The sequence below is a fragment of the Mixophyes fleayi genome, chromosome 1 (genome assembly GCF_038048845.1).
Source record: "Mixophyes fleayi isolate aMixFle1 chromosome 1, aMixFle1.hap1, whole genome shotgun sequence".
NCBI lineage: Eukaryota > Metazoa > Chordata > Amphibia > Anura > Limnodynastidae > Mixophyes > Mixophyes fleayi.
The window spans coordinates 31651305-31667020 of record NC_134402.1 but is presented as its reverse complement, the minus strand read 5'-3'; the positions used below and the strand labels follow the sequence as shown (position 1 = coordinate 31667020).

The window sequence follows — 15716 nt, the reverse complement described above, 5'->3', positions numbered from 1 at the left end:
GATCCTGACTAGAGGTCGCACTGAAGACAGGCAGCTCCAAAGCTAGATGCTGCCACCACCACATTCCCTGGTAGATGGTCTTCAGATGATCAGCGCTGTTGTCTTTGCACCAAACATAAAACTTTTAAAAGGATAAAAAAGCTCAACCTTAGTCTCACCAAACCTGAAAACATTTTCCCACATGATTTGGGGTACTTGAATTTTTTTTTTGCAAAACTTTGTGAGAAATTGCTTGTCTTGCCACATTGAGTGAATCCCTTTACTTGCTAGCAAGTATATGCGAATTACCTTTGAATGTGATCGGGCTGTAGCTGTGTTCCCGAGTTAACCTGTTATGAAAGGGTGTGCACACTTATGCAACCATTTCTTACTTTTTTTTTTCTACAATTTGTCTGTTTTTCACTTGAATTTCATTGGTTGCAAAGTTGCAATAAAAGGTTAAAGGACTGACAAATCCACTGTATAAAGTATGTCCTATCAGTACTTGCCAAACCTTAACTTTTGAATTCATTATTTTGTGACTGTCATTTTAGACTGTAAGCTCTCAAATCCTTGGGGTGGGTAGAAAGTAGTTCATCACAAGAAATACCCTACCGATGCCTCCAGTAAGACTGACTTTACACTAAAAAAAAATGTTTTGCCTGTATTTGTACTGTAGATAGAACAGTGCTAATTGTGCAAGTAGCACATTATCTCATCATTTCTATATAGGCTATTAGCAGTGCCCTAGAGGATGTATGGGAAGAACAATGCTTCAACCAGACGACATGCATCTTAAATACTAAACTTTAAGAAAAAACAAACATACAATAGAATCCCTCTAACCTTATTTTGTCACTGGCAACTGAGATGATGGTAATAAGCAGCTATGAAACAAAAAAATTTAATATATTTTTTATCACATACTTAAGGGAAGCATCCTGCTAATCTGTGGAAACGTCAGAAATGTCTTAAAATTATATATTTCTTAGGTGTCTATGGAACCAAAAAAAAATCACTTGATACAATTTAAGTAACAAAAAAACATTCTATTCAGACAGCTTGTGATAAAGATAACAAACTTTGTAAGATGTTCAAGTTAGAGCAATGATAAAACAACAAGAGCATTAGAAGTAATAAAGTGCGTCTTTTATATCACTGTTCAATGTAGAACCACCACTTTAGAGAACATTTTGCAACAAACAACAAAATTGAACAAAAATAATAATATAAAAACGTTGCGGGAAATTAGACCACAATTTTCCATATGTCTGTAGCACGTTTGTATTGCGTTTATATCTGTATGTCAAAATAAGGATTTATTGTTTAGACTATTGTACAACGTAGTTTAACTAACTTTGTTTTAGCAAACCAGACACCCGTTTGCAGTTATATTTCTGCCTGGCCAAATACAATTGAAATTCAAAGGTCTACACAACATTTCAGAACACTTTGTAGGAAGCAATCACAATAAGATTGGTGGACACAGACTAAAGATTGAGGTAAAATCTGAAGTTAACCCTTTATTTGGCAAGCATTATAAACTTCAAGGAACACATTTTTTTGGCAGCACTTTATTCATACACCAACTGGTGATCAATATAGAAACTTCTGAAACAAGTGACTACTGTAAACACACGTGTAGATGTTACTTGAGAATACCACTGCCAAGGAAAGTATAAAAATGTAAACGTTATTACATAAAAGTAATTTAAATTTCATGTTGCTTGAGAGCAACATTGCCAAATAAAGGGTTAAATAAGAAGTTTAAACAGTCTGCTCCAGGCAATTTTATTTTTGGCTGATGACTGGTAAAAGTCTAATTACAAGAAGTGTCATACTGGTTCCGATTGGCTAACCCTCAGTGTCCAATCAGCTTTCAACTAACAATCCCAGGCAATGCCGATCTTATTGAATTCTTTGAGCCCTGAAGGGCTCAAAGGGGAAAAAAACAAACAAAAAAAACAAACCCAAAGCAAAAGAAACAGTGCATGGTGTTCCCCCTTTGGCACACCATTTACTTTTTAACAGTTGTATTTTAATTACACAGAATCCAAGATGGGTGTACATTGCATATTCTCCCTGACACTGCAACTCCACGTTGTGAGTAAAGAAAACAGAACACATTGATTATCCCCTTACAGAAGAACATAATGCCTGGTGCTCAACAGAACCGTGTGGAATTCCAGCCTGAACGTATGGAGGTATGTGACACAAAACAAAAGCATACGCCAACTGAAAGAAGCCTCTACCGATGAGAGCCGACCTGTTCTCCATCCTTGAGATGATACAGCCTGTAGTCGGGCAGACTGATTTCACATGGGAAAGCCCCACGTTGCTTTGGAAGGTTTTGCAGACCCATGTCATAAGACAAACAAAATGTTAAAGGTGGGCCACACTTTTTAACCAGGTGAGGTAGCAACTGTACATTTGTAAAACGATCACACTGCCTGGACTGAAAGCAGGAATAACGAAGAAAAAAAAAACAAAAAATAAAAAAACATAGCAAGTCGCTCCCACAGTGAACAAAAAAAAGTGGTAATACTTAAAATTTTTGAAACATATGCTTAGGTAACAAAAAAAACAAAAACAAAAAAAAGTAAAATAAAAATAAAAATTGGCCACATCATTAACACTGTTCATACAACAGGTCACTTGGCTGTGTGAACAGCACTGTTCCACACTTGCAGCAAAAGCCTCAATTAAAAACTATTAAAATAATATGGTGTTAAATGTACCTATATTCTGTTAAGAAAGGGTTACACAAAGACTTGTCTGAACTATAAAAAAAACAAAAAAAAACAAAAACTAAAAATATATAAGTATTTCCAAGATGGAGCCAATAGTGTCTAGTTTTAGAAAGGTAAACATCTGCTGAATGGGTGTACTTATAAATCTGCATGCAGCTCCAGTCTTAAACCAAAACACCAGCCTTTCCATTCTTAACCCATAAACCAGGTGTAAGGGTAATGCTGTGTAATGTGGTTTATCAGGACAGTACAGAGAGCGTGATAAGCACGGCTCAGTATCAGTGCAGATGCAGCATTGGCTGCAGATGGCTCAGTGGGTACATTTTGTCCTGAATCAAAAAATATGTAAGAAAGCTGTACAGCATTATATGGAAAAGGGTATTTTTTCGACCTTATTCACAAATAGGCATATATTTACAATAGTGTTGCAGTCCGCTGGTTATCTGGATTTCTGGTTCTTCCTATACTTGGCTTTTGAGTGCTCTTTAGGTATAGTTTCAGCAGCCTGTACTTCATTGAACTCTTCCTGGTCGTGTTCCAGGCAGCACAGCTTGCCGCCCACAGTCCGCCTGAACTGTTTCTCATCATGGTGATTTTTGCAGAAGGAATTTGGGCACAGGCAGCAGAACGTCCCCGATGCCTTTCCACATACGTCACAATGATGCCACGGGCACTCCCACTTTCCTACATATGAGATCAAGGAATGTGTCACAAAGGCATGGAAATATATGTGGCGTAAGGATTACACGCCCCCCGAATGTCTTCCATTCAAATAACTGTACTATTAACAAAATAACTCGTTAACATGTACAAAGGACAAAATATGACATTCACACAACCATTCATCTATGGGGTCCAAAACTGGTATATGTGAAGGAAAGAATAGTAAAACTATGAAAGAAAGGTGCTTCCTATAGTTCAACTAAAACACTACCCCCCCCCCTCCTGACAGTCTGCCCAGAAGGAACCACATGTGTTTCAATGTGTTTAGTGCAACACTTCCTACCTCTATATGATCATTTCAAACAAGACAATTGCATAAAAAGTGACTATACCAGTTTTTAAGGCACTAAATGGTGATTATACACCTTAGATATTTTTCCTCGCACCGCACTGATGCCCAGTAGAGAACAAACACCCAAATCAATAATGGTGACAGTGTTATAAGACTACATCTATTATATTTAGGTTCTGTCCGATAAAAGCCGTCCTTGGATAGGAAAACTCACCAAAAGGTCTTTTGTCGAGGTCTAGACAAGAAAGGTGGTAAGTCTTCGTACACAATTTCTTGTCACATAAAATGAGCTCGCCCCCGTCGTTACAGCGGAAACAGTAATCTTCAGACTCCTTTATCCCCTCCTCCCTTGTCCTCCTCCTCGATTTCTTCTTGGGCTTTTTTTGTTTTTTGGATTTTTCTTCATGGGAAGCTGTAGAGGAATTCTAAAATACCACAGAACCAAAGCAATATCTTACATTACTCCACATTAAAGGTCCTTCAACTAAAAACAAAAAAGTGTTATCAGAATGGTTATAAAAAGCTTCACTACATGTGATATACATAACAATGTGTATTAAGACAACATAAGAACAAGTCACGGAAGGGAAATAGGGAGAGCAAAATATAACTAAAGCCCATAAGATCTGACCTGTCTATCAGATCTGACAGTAGTTTGTATACAATCTATCATAGGCACAATGTTTGTCCTGCAGCTAGGTTATGTCTTTAGCAGGTAAATGGCTAAATTATTAGTAACGTCACACATTCCCATAAACAAACCACTGAATGAATTCACCTCGTTGCCTTTCCTGTCTACAGCTCCCAAAAAGTGTAACTTGTACTGTGCAGGGAACCATGGTTGTGCTTTGTGTGTGTGTTTGATATTTACAGGACTCAAATATCAGACCAAGAGTTAGCAAGCTTTAATCACAGAGAAGTTATGGATGGCTTGCAGTGTGCTCGTGCTTCATACAGCATCAGTGCAGGAAAAGTAAGAGGACAACTTTTCTGACAGGTCAACGTTTGTTGATCTAATATATAAAGTATGGAAATAGAACCAGGCCATAACATACCAAAACAACTAGCTCTCACCCCTACAGGGGAACATGGTCACCTCCTTTTTAAAAACTAAGTACTCGTACTTTATGCTACATCTCTTCTGTGCTGGAGAGTATGTTGGAGAGAAACAAGTGGGCTGATATTTATTGCTCACGATTAAAGGAATGTGCTATTCATATTCTTCAGGGCACCACTCGAGATAAGATGCTGTGCAGCCGGAATCCTTTACATTCAGAAACAATAAGAGCCTCAAGACAAACCTTTGGTCGGTCACCAAGGAATCCGCTACAATTAGGCGCTCCACATCTGCAGACAGTTTTCTCATTTCCAAGGCAATCTAAATTATAGTTGAATGTTAGTTCCACACCTGGGGACAAAAAATAAAATATGGTTGTTTTTACAAAATATATTACTGAAACACAAGTACAAATTGTCTTACTCTCGATCGCCTAATATGGATACACATTGCCATGATTTGAATTTGAAATATATTAACAAATTGTCAGTATACTTGGTAGAGGTGAAAACTGAAAACACATACTGAACATTGAAGCTGTAGCAAAATTTTATTTTCTAGATAAAACAATTAATCCTTCTAAATTAATTAGTGGGATGTAGTATTACTTTTCCATAAAGCCCCTTCACCCCAAACCTAATTGTAATAGTTATGACTGGCTTTGGGGAGGGGTACTTGGCCTAGGAGGGTGTTTTGGGATTAGATTTCACGTGGTCGGCACACACCCATTCCTGAGACATTCTCTCCTGCTGAAAATCCTCCTGTGATAAATATTATGACATGGCCAGAGGTATCTGTCCACTTTAGTACTGGAAGAGCCCCACACGGAAACTAAACGTACATCAAGTGAAGCAGGAGAGAATGCTTTGTAATTCATTTTTTTTTTTTTTTTTTAAAGAAGTATTCACAGTAGGGTTCAAGAACAGTCAAACCTGGAAGCCTAGTGCAAATCATAAATAGTAACAGTAGGTGAACTATTGTTATTACCTGCAGGTATGTCCCGCACTGCAAAGAGGCCTACACGTGTGTCTCCATTTACAGTCCATTTCTGAGTCTCACAGTTTGGATGACAGCTGTGATTCATAAAACGAGAATAGTTCCCTTTTGGCCCCGCATCAATAATTCTGTCCTGTAAATTAAGACCTGTCAGAAGAAATGGACTCACAAAGAGCAGATTGTTTTTTCTCTACCTACTAGAAAATTGCTTTTTTTTTAAGCAACAACTTTAAGAGGTTGGACGTATTCTTCTACCGTGCCATCTTCAGATTACCATTACTTACATACTTGTTGGGGAACAGACAGGTACTCCCCTACCTAAACCCATTGGGTGACACGGATGTTGGGATACAGAGGGTCCTTCCAGAAGTTTGGCATCTTAAAGGTATCTGTTCTTACTCTAATCCCTCCCCATTCTACACTCCCTATAGGGAACTATTATTTTTCTATCCAAGCTCCACAAGAGCGAATCAAGAAAAAAGAAACAGATGTTTAGGAGAATGTTCTCTCTCTTCCTCTAAGTAAACGTGAGAGAGCCAGAGTCTCCCAATTGTTTCAGAGAACCACCAATTTGGTACAATGTGCATTTATAGATGATTACAGCGGGTTTTCCTGCCCCAATGTAAGCTTTTCTGATGTCGCATTGCAATTGTATGTTTTAACACAAGCCAACCTACATAGGTCTTCAGAGCAGTAACAGCTTCAAACAAATGGAGATTCCTCTTACTTCTAATCCTGGCACAATGTCCTGGTTTAAATTTAATTTGGAAACCGCCTTAGATTGAAAAGGAGGGTTTTGCCCTAAGAGCTGGCCATTCCTCATGAAAATCCAGGTATGGAGATTTACAAGACAGAACCCAAGATCCAAAACCCTCTGAGGCGAGGAGAGAGTCAGGAAAACAAAAAACAAAAACTGTTTTGCCTATACGAAACCTCAACCCCACTGACTCCAAGGGGGTAAATTGATCAAGCGGAGAGTTTGAAAAGTGTAGACGTTGCCTATAGCAACCAATCAGATTCTAGCTATCATTTTGTAGGATGTACTAAATAAATGATAGCCCAAAAAAAAAAAAGGAGAGATTTTTATACGCACGATAAATCCCTTTCTCTGATTCCATCTGGGGGGCACTGCTACCATGGTGTTGTGTGAGGGGAGTGGAGTTTGGCACTTAACTAGTTAACTTGTTAATGTGTCATACTGACAGACCCTTCCCGTCTGCAACCCGCTGTAGCTCCTCATTTTAATTATAAAGCCCAAAGGAAGATAGGCCTAACAACCAAAGAACATCCAGCAGAAGGGAGGGAAAAAGTGTCCACCAGATGGAATCAGAGAAAATGATTTATCGGGAGTATAAAAATCCTCTTTTCTCTTTCATCCTATCTGGGGGTCCACTGCTACCATGGGGACTTTCTAAAGCAGCTCCACTAAGGGAGGGACCACTCTTTGCGTCTGCCGACGCAAAGACATTGAATTGGTGAAATTTTGTAAAGGTATGGACCAAGAACCAGGTGGCTGCTCTGCATAATTGGTCCGCTGAGGCCCCATTTCGCGCAGCCCAAGATGCACCCACCGAACGGGTAGAATGGGCAAAAATACTATCTGGCACAGGTCGGTTAGCATTTATACAAGGCTGCTTAATAGTCAACGCAAGCCATCTAGCAGTAGATGGCTTGGAGGCCGGCCATACTCGTTTTGAAAAGTCAAATAAAATAGAATCTGTGCAGCGAATCTTTGATGTCCTATGGACATGGATTTGGAGAGCTCTCACCACATCCATAAATGCTACATCCTGTTCCAGACGCTTGTGATACCTCTGTGAACATCAGAACCACTATTTCTTGGTTAACATGAAAACCAGAAACTACTTTTGGCAGAAAAGTAGGAACTGTTCTGAGAACCACCCTATCATTGTGAAACACAAGTTATGGTTTGCGACAGGAGAGCTCCCAGCTTGGACACTCCAAGAGCTGACGCAATAGCTAGTAGAAAAGCAACTTTCCATGTAAAAAAAACATAACTAAGGGTTTAAAGGGAGGTCCTTGAAGCATATTAAGGTCCAAGTTAAGATCCCAGGGTGCCGTGGTCGGGAAATAACGAGGTTGGATATGCAAGGCTCCTTGTACGCCCGCCAGGTGACTGTGGCAAAACACAGAAAAAGCAGAAATCTGTACTTTTAAAAAGGACCCCAGGCGAAAGGCCCCCCCCCCCCCACCCAGGCAATCCTAGAGAAAGGCATGAAACCTTGAAACGTGGAACTAAGCCATGTGGTAGGTCCGGCTCGCACACCATCTAATGTAGGTAAACCAGATGCGGTGGTAAATACGAGCAGAGACTGGTTTTCTAGCCTTAAAGGGGGGTGTCCACTACTCGTGAAGAGAACTCTCTTGACCTCCAAAGTCTGGCTTCAACAGCCATGCCGTTAATTCAACCGAGGCAAGTCCTGATGTTGAAATGGTCCCTGTAGAAGGTGGTCTTCTCGAAGAGGTAACCCGAAGACCTGGACCTACCGCCAAGTTCTGAATGCCCAGAACAAAGACTGCGGAGATGGAGGGAACGTGATTTTTGGTCCAGGTCAAGATCCGAGTCGCCAACTCCATTGCTCTTGCACTTTTGGCGACCCATTCTGTTGACGAACACTGCCGTGGCGTTATCAGACTGTAGACGGACCGGATGGCCCTGTAGGATGGACTGGGCGCCCTGTAAGGCCTTTAAACATTGCGTTCACTTCCAGTATGTTGATGGGGAGAGAGGACTCCTGAGCGGATCGGAGCCCCAGAAGTCTCAAATGAAGGGCCACACTGGACCATGGTATTTCAGAGTCTCGGATTCTGGAGAGGCGGGCTCCAGAACTCTATTCTAAGGATGAAAAAATCTTAACGAGGCCTTGGACTGCCATTGCAGGGCTTTAAGTCCAAACAGGCTTCACGGGAGGATCCGTCACTGAGCCCAAACCCCTCAGCTGTACTTGTTCCTGAAGCTTAGAATTTGAAAGCAGATAAGAACCGCTTGGCCCATCTAGTCTGCCCAATTTTTAACCCATGCTAACCTCAAACTCTATTTGATCCTGTATTCTTTGTAAGGATTTCCTTATGTCTATCCCAAGCATGTTTAAAATTACTCTACTGTATTGGTCTCTACCACCTCTGATGGGAGGCTATTCACTTATCCACTACCCTTTCTGTGAAGTATTTCCTCACGTTTCCTCTGAACCTACTTCCCTCCAGTTTTAGTGCATGTCTGAAGACCATGCACCATTCTAGTTGCCCTTCTTTGTACAGTCTCTAATGTATTTATAGCCTTCTGGAGATATGGCCTGAACACAGGATTCTAGATGAAGTCGTACCAGTGACCTACACAGTGGCATTATTACTTTCTTTTTGCTAGATTCCTCTCCCTATGCAGCAAGCTTGACTTTCTCATTGCTTTGTTACATTGCTTACCAGCTTTTAAGTCACCTGAAATAGTGTCTCCTAGATAGCGTTCCTCCTCAGTAGTTTCCATTAAAGTGCCATTAATACTATATTTGGCCTTTGGGTTTTTGAGAAACAAGCACATGATTTTGCATTTTTTTGGCATTAAACTGTGGTACTCCACTGGTAACCCTTTCCTCCTGTGAATGCACTCTATTTACTCCAACTCTGTTTTCTATCCTGCAACCAAGATCTTACCCATTCAACCATCTTCGTATGCAATCCCAAGCTTTTGAGTTTATTTAACAGTCTGCAATGTGGGACAGTGTCAGAAGTCTTACTAAAACCTAGATAGACTGGGCCAGTGCTCTAGCCCAGGCTGGTTTTGACATATCAGTGGTACCACCAGCAGGCATGCAGGGTACCTGTTCCTCAGCCTTGTAAGGTGCACATAAGGCAGACACACCTAAATGTACATTAGGTCATTTTGAGGTACATTTGTGTAAAAAAAACGGCAGAACTCAGCAGGCTTTGGTCTGGAATTACTCTCAATTATCAGACAATACTAATCCGGATTTAGATAAAAAGGGACAGCTGCAGCACACAAATAAAAAAAATAAAAAAGGCCACAGGCCCTCCCACCACTGTAATCCGTCCCTACAGAAGAGATGCACAAGAGGAGAGCAGGAGTTGCCGGTTTCAGACCCTATTGGACTATTAAATGAAAGTTGGCTTACACATCATTTATCCGTGTCTAATGCCAGCAAAGCGATTCAATTACGGAACCCTCTATGGCACAGTAGCAGCAAGGAGTTCCCTGGAAGCAGTACAAAGAAGAAGTACTGTACAGACCCTTGAGGCTGTATTGATGCTGCTAATTGTTACCACGGTTGAAAATTTAAAATGGAGCCAAATGTGAAAGAATTTCAAAGTATAAAACTGCTCGAGCAGCTCAGAAGAAAGTAGCCTAGTCCTGTGGGCACTCTGGTCCCTGCAGGGAGGGGCATACAGAAAATAGAGATGTTACAGACTATTTCAATATTACAGATTCTTAGAATGCCAAACTCCTGGAAGGGCCCAGTGTCAGTGTTTCCATAGGAAAGGAGAGAAGAAAGGAAAAAACCTCTACTCAAACATATGAAGGTAATAGAGATAATAAATGGACATATCCCCCCTCTACACCTCTATTGACTGCTGTCTGGAATCATAAGATCACTAATACAATGCACAGACAATTCTAGAGCCCCGCACATGCCTATGCTATTGGTGAAAAGCACCTGAACCTTTATTATTGGCAACAAAACTGACAGCAGCATTTTGAGATGCAACCTATTTACAGGGAATAATAGAGGGGTCTTCTTTAAGTGCTGCAAAACCCATCTGCTGTTGTACTGGCAACTCAAATGTCATATAAAACTGCATATAACACTCCCAAACCAGTACAGAAATAATGTAGCTCACATACTCCAGTGGCTGCCGGCACAGAAAGCAGACAGGGCAGAGTATGTTGAGCACAGCCGTTCAGTTATAGGTACCTTATCAATAGTCAGCATGTAAAAGTGCGTGATGTCATTGTCCTGTGCATGGCGTATTCTTGCCATGCATTCCTCTTCGTCTATTAGTTCTCCAACATACTCATTCACAAACTCTCCCTGAAATTAAAGACACTTCAAGATATTACATTTTATTCCCAATCTGTGCAAATATTACAGTGCAAATCCTGTGACTCAGACTAGTGTGTACTGGTCTGTAGTATGGGCACGCTGGATAGATATACACAATACTCTGCAAGTATTAGGCAGGTGTGGGAAAAATGCTGCAAAGTAAGAATGCTTTCAAAAATAGAAGTGCTAATAGTTTGCATTTTGTTAATTAATAAAAATAAAGTGCATGAACACAAGAGAAATCCAAATCAAAATTTGGCGTGACCACCCTTTACCTTCAAAACAGCATCAATTTTCTAGGTATACTTGCACAAAGTCAGGAATTTTGTAGGATTATAGTCAGGTGGGCACTCAACGAGCGCCCACCTGGTCCCAAATTGGGACGTTTCTGTTCTCCTGTGGATAATTCTCTGTGTACACGATCTACCCGCTGGGATGGCTTACATGTGATATGCTGATCACTAATTACTCTGCGGTAGGAACATGTATGTTTTTATTTAATAAATGTTTTTAGCTACAACCTAAAAGGTATACCTCTTTCTTCCCTATATTTACTGAGAAACTTTGGAGAAGAAAGGAGGAGCGGAGATCAATACTCTGAAGTGCCAATTTTAAAAGAATCTACATTGTAAGTAGATTGAATTGTGGGGTATCCCACATCATATATCAACCTGGAATAACAATTTTGTTACCTATGGTGAAATATTGATTGAAAGCACCAACATTGGGATTGGATATTTTTAACTTTCATATATATCATTTGTAATCAGAAATATACACCGTTGTATTTTACAGTATTACACTATTGTATATTCTTTTTCTTTTCATATGGTCTGATTGTCAACGAGAAAACTTGTTTATGATCGTCCGAAAGGAATCGAATTTCATATCAACAACAATAAGTATATTCATTTCTGGGTTTTTTAATATCACTCATTTTTGTCTTGTTTGGGAAACCACAGCGCAAAAAAGTGACTTATACATTTTTTTCTATCTGTTATTTATACCTAGGTGTTAGGTTGCAATTCACTGATTTGCAGAAGTGGTTTATGTAGCGCTGTAAGGGTATTACACACTCTGAAACAATTATTGCTGAAACATCTACAAACCTCAGAAGGGGAGGTTCAACCAGAGCAATACACATTAATAACCCAGCTGCAGTTCTGTGTAAAGTGGCGTTGTTGAAAAGTGGCACAGAGCCCTTCAGCTGTTACAAACCTGGCAAGAAGAGTTCTCACAAGTCCTGAGGATCGCTAGCAGTTCAGATGGTTGCGGGGAGTGGAACTGCTAGGTTACAATAGTTTTCATCTGTTATTACATACACACAAATTAAGTAGCTTATAAGAGACAAGGGCAGGAATTGGTCATTTACATGTATCTACCCAAATGCCCCCGTTTTCTCATTTTGCACAGAAATACTTGCTCTCTGATATTAAGTATCACACTTTGTCTATACAAAGAACAAGATGAATGTCATCCAGAAAACTCAATTTGTCAGGATATAGAAGCTGCATTTAATTTTGTGAATTCATGACTGGACCACACAACGTATCTGAAGTCAGCCTCAGCAGCTCACAGTGCATGACTCAATTCATTCAAACATCTGAGAATAAAACTGAACTCTATGGAACTACAGTGACTGCCATTCCAATTAGGTGTGCGGGGTCTGGTTCTTGCCACTCCAGTCGCCAAGGTAAGCGGAACATTAGGTTGTATCTTGGAAAATTTACAACTCTTTTAAAAACAAGAATTCAAGTTAATCTTAGTTCAAGTTCATCTGGTCTTCAAGCCCATCTATTGTTTGGCTTGGAGACAACATTTGGGGGGTGTATTTACTAAACTGCGAGTTTTAAAAAGTGGAGATGTTGCCTATAGCAACCAGATTCTAGCTGTCACTTTGTAGAATGCACTAATTAAATGACAGCTAGAATCCAATTGGTTGCTATAGGCAACATCTCCACTTTTTCAAACACACAGTTTAGTAAATCTACACCTTGGACTTGTATGCACAGTAATGATATTTTTGTATACCTTTTTAATATCTCTTGTAGCAATCAGACCCCATCCTTTGCCTTCAGTCTTCACTATCTTGGTCTCTGGATACTGACGCTTTGTGAAGCCCCGATTCTGACACCTCACCCCAGCAGGGCATACTTGGGGGTGGCATTCGTACATTAGCATACGATTGAGACATTCAGAGTCAAATCCACAGGGTTTGTCACTTGATGGCTTGCAATTGCACTTAGGAATTTCCGATATATCAGCAGTGTAAACTTGAACTTTGCCATAAGGCTTATTCACCTAATGATAAAAACATTGAAAATGAATACATTTGCAAAAGGGAAAACTTTACATGAATGCAATTTTACAGACCATACCTTTATGTGCTTATAAGGCGGTGGTTTTTTTTCATTTTCCTGAGTTTCTTTAGCTTTCCTCTGCAACTTGATCTCACTGAATCGATCTTCTGCTTCTTGCAAAGCTAAAAGGAAAGGAAACATTAAAGTACGATATGCTACTTCCAGGAAGCCAGCATTGGCAGGTGCTCCAAGGCAGAGGGGAACAAAGTACCATTTTTGAAGACTCTGCCGATGCTTTTAACTCCATGATGTCTGCTCCCACGATCCCCCTCCATGTATGGGAATACCCGGGCATGGTGCGTCCAATAATAGTCTTTGGAACCAAAAAAGAAAACTGGAAACTCTCCAATTTCATGCTTCAGCTTTTGGATATTTGGAGGAATGTTTTTTGGGTGACATACTTCTGCAGGCCACCATCTAAAACCAAAATAGGAAGCAATTAACACTATTGAAGCGATATGATATATCTGGTACAAAAAACAAAACAAAAAAAGCAATAATTTATATGCTCGGAACAAGATGAAGGTGTGGATAAGTACAGGGAATCAACTCCCCCTCTCTTCCTCCACCCCTCGTCAGTTTCTTGTGCCCATTGTGCAGTGTGTACACATGGCAAAATTTGCAAACGGGTGAAACTACAAATCTCATTCCCCACAGCCCGGGCGGCAGCGCTAGCACATCGCAGTTATCCTGGAGCTGTGATAAAAGTATACGGATTTACTGATCTTTTTAGAATGAATAAGTTATGGACACCTCCATCGCACTCACATTTATTGTGAATCTGTGACAAATAATGAGGATCTGTTTGTACCCTATGCAGCACCGATGGGATCAGTGGTGCATTATTCCTGTACAGGAAATTGTAATCATTATTTGCCATATTTTATTTTTATTTATACCCACAAATTTTGCACCAATCACCACTTTTTATCCAAGGGCTGTTGAAACTCCCTACATATACCCAATATGCATAGTGAAGTGTCAAATTACAGTAATATACAATACCTGTAGTTTCCCAATTTCACCCAAATGATGTCCTGATACCGTGGCTTCTTCCCCAGTCTGCAGTCATTGCAAAACCAGCTGCCATCTGGCATTTCAATATTCAAGCAATCAGGGTGGAAAGCAGCAGGGCAGGACTCGCAGCACAACAGGCTGCCACCTGCAGACAAGAGCGATTACGTTTCATACACAGGACATTCTCAAATGGTTAAAGGTTTGTGACATGGTGAATACAGGGAAGCAGACTGGATCCATAGTCTCAGATTTGAATCTGTGTGTACAGTCACTATCTGTTCCTTCAGAAGTTTGGCATATACCCCACTGTTCATATTACATTTGCTTGTGACATTATTCCACTGGAATTATGTACTTTTCTAAACATTAAAAATTAAACTGTAAATGTTAAAATAGATCCGATCATTTTAAAAAAGGTTTTTGAATTCCCGTACAATTGTTTAAAACATTACACTATTCAATTAGTATTCTAAAAATAATGGAGACAGCAAAAAAACCTAATTAAAACTAAATAAAATAGAAGACGTACCTTTGGAGCACACAAAACACCAGCTCACATTGACATGGGCATGGTGGTTGTTGGATTTCTTTGCAGCAAAGTGTCCAGAACAGATGATACTGGAAGGAGATAGCACCGTGCATCCGGCAGCTATACAAGACTCCCCACCGTGGTAAGCAACAGGGCAGCGGACACAGCGTGTCAATTTACCTGTTTAACATGAACCACTGCTTAGACTTAGTCATCAGGTGCCTCAGTGACATGAATGCACAATGGGCACTACACAAGCAATATAATATCAGCTATGGTTTTCTACTCTGTCATATACAATACAACCTATGTATTAAGCCAATGCTGCATGAACTGGAGTTATTGTTTATGTCGCTCAAGCCTTTCCTTCATCTAATATCACTAACAATATAAAGTCAGCCCTGTGCAGAGTAATGGTCCTAAATCATACCATCGATGTAATGCTACAGATACACTATGTACAGAACTACAACTGGCAGAGAGTGCTTTATCCTGCCGCATGTATAACATGAATACTTAGAAACACTGAAGTACATGAGAATGTGAATGAAATAAAGGAAGATAATTAGAGCTCTAACCAGAGACTGCAGCGATTGCTAATATCGATAAATAGAATGTGCATACACCCCCAAAACATAATGAAAGCTAAAAAAGTAAAGCATGAAGCTTTCAGGATACGTCAATTTAAGGTGTAAGTTTGAATTTAAACAGAGGGCTCAATTCAATATCTGCTAATGCAAAACAAACAGGTTACAGAGAAGTATAAAACACATACGTGTGTGTGGATGTATCTCCAAAAGATTTGGGGTTAGCAGAGCAAGTGAATGTCATGTGCTTTCCAGCTTTCAGTATAACTACCACAGTAACTATATATTTAAGTGGGATTTTTATTTATTATTTATCAGACTAACATTTGGCAAAGCTACTTATTGGTTCAT

General features: G+C 40.0%; 1 protein-coding gene across 3 annotated transcripts in view; it reads right to left on the bottom strand.

Annotated features, from left to right (window-relative positions):
* Positions 1-1106: 1106 nt before the first annotated feature.
* NSD2 (nuclear receptor binding SET domain protein 2) overlaps positions 1107-15716 on the bottom strand; it is a 58950-nt gene continuing 44340 nt past the window's right edge. For 2 of the 3 annotated variants that reach the window (XM_075194188.1, XM_075194187.1), the window contains 10 exons: positions 14779-14958; positions 14238-14394; positions 13444-13649; positions 13251-13354; positions 12904-13173; positions 10744-10860; positions 5789-5930; positions 5046-5152; positions 3959-4169; positions 1107-3413 (listed from right to left, as the gene is read on the bottom strand). In XM_075194188.1, the coding sequence (XP_075050289.1) occupies positions 3169-3413; positions 3959-4169; positions 5046-5152; positions 5789-5930; positions 10744-10860; positions 12904-13173; positions 13251-13354; positions 13444-13649; positions 14238-14394; positions 14779-14958 (1739 nt within the window). In that variant the 3' untranslated portion in view covers positions 1107-3168. Of the gene's footprint in view, positions 3414-3958; positions 4170-5045; positions 5153-5788; positions 5945-10743; positions 10861-12903; positions 13174-13250; positions 13355-13443; positions 13650-14237; positions 14395-14778; positions 14959-15716 lie in introns of those variants that run through there. The other variant, XM_075194189.1, reaches the window with a different exon arrangement.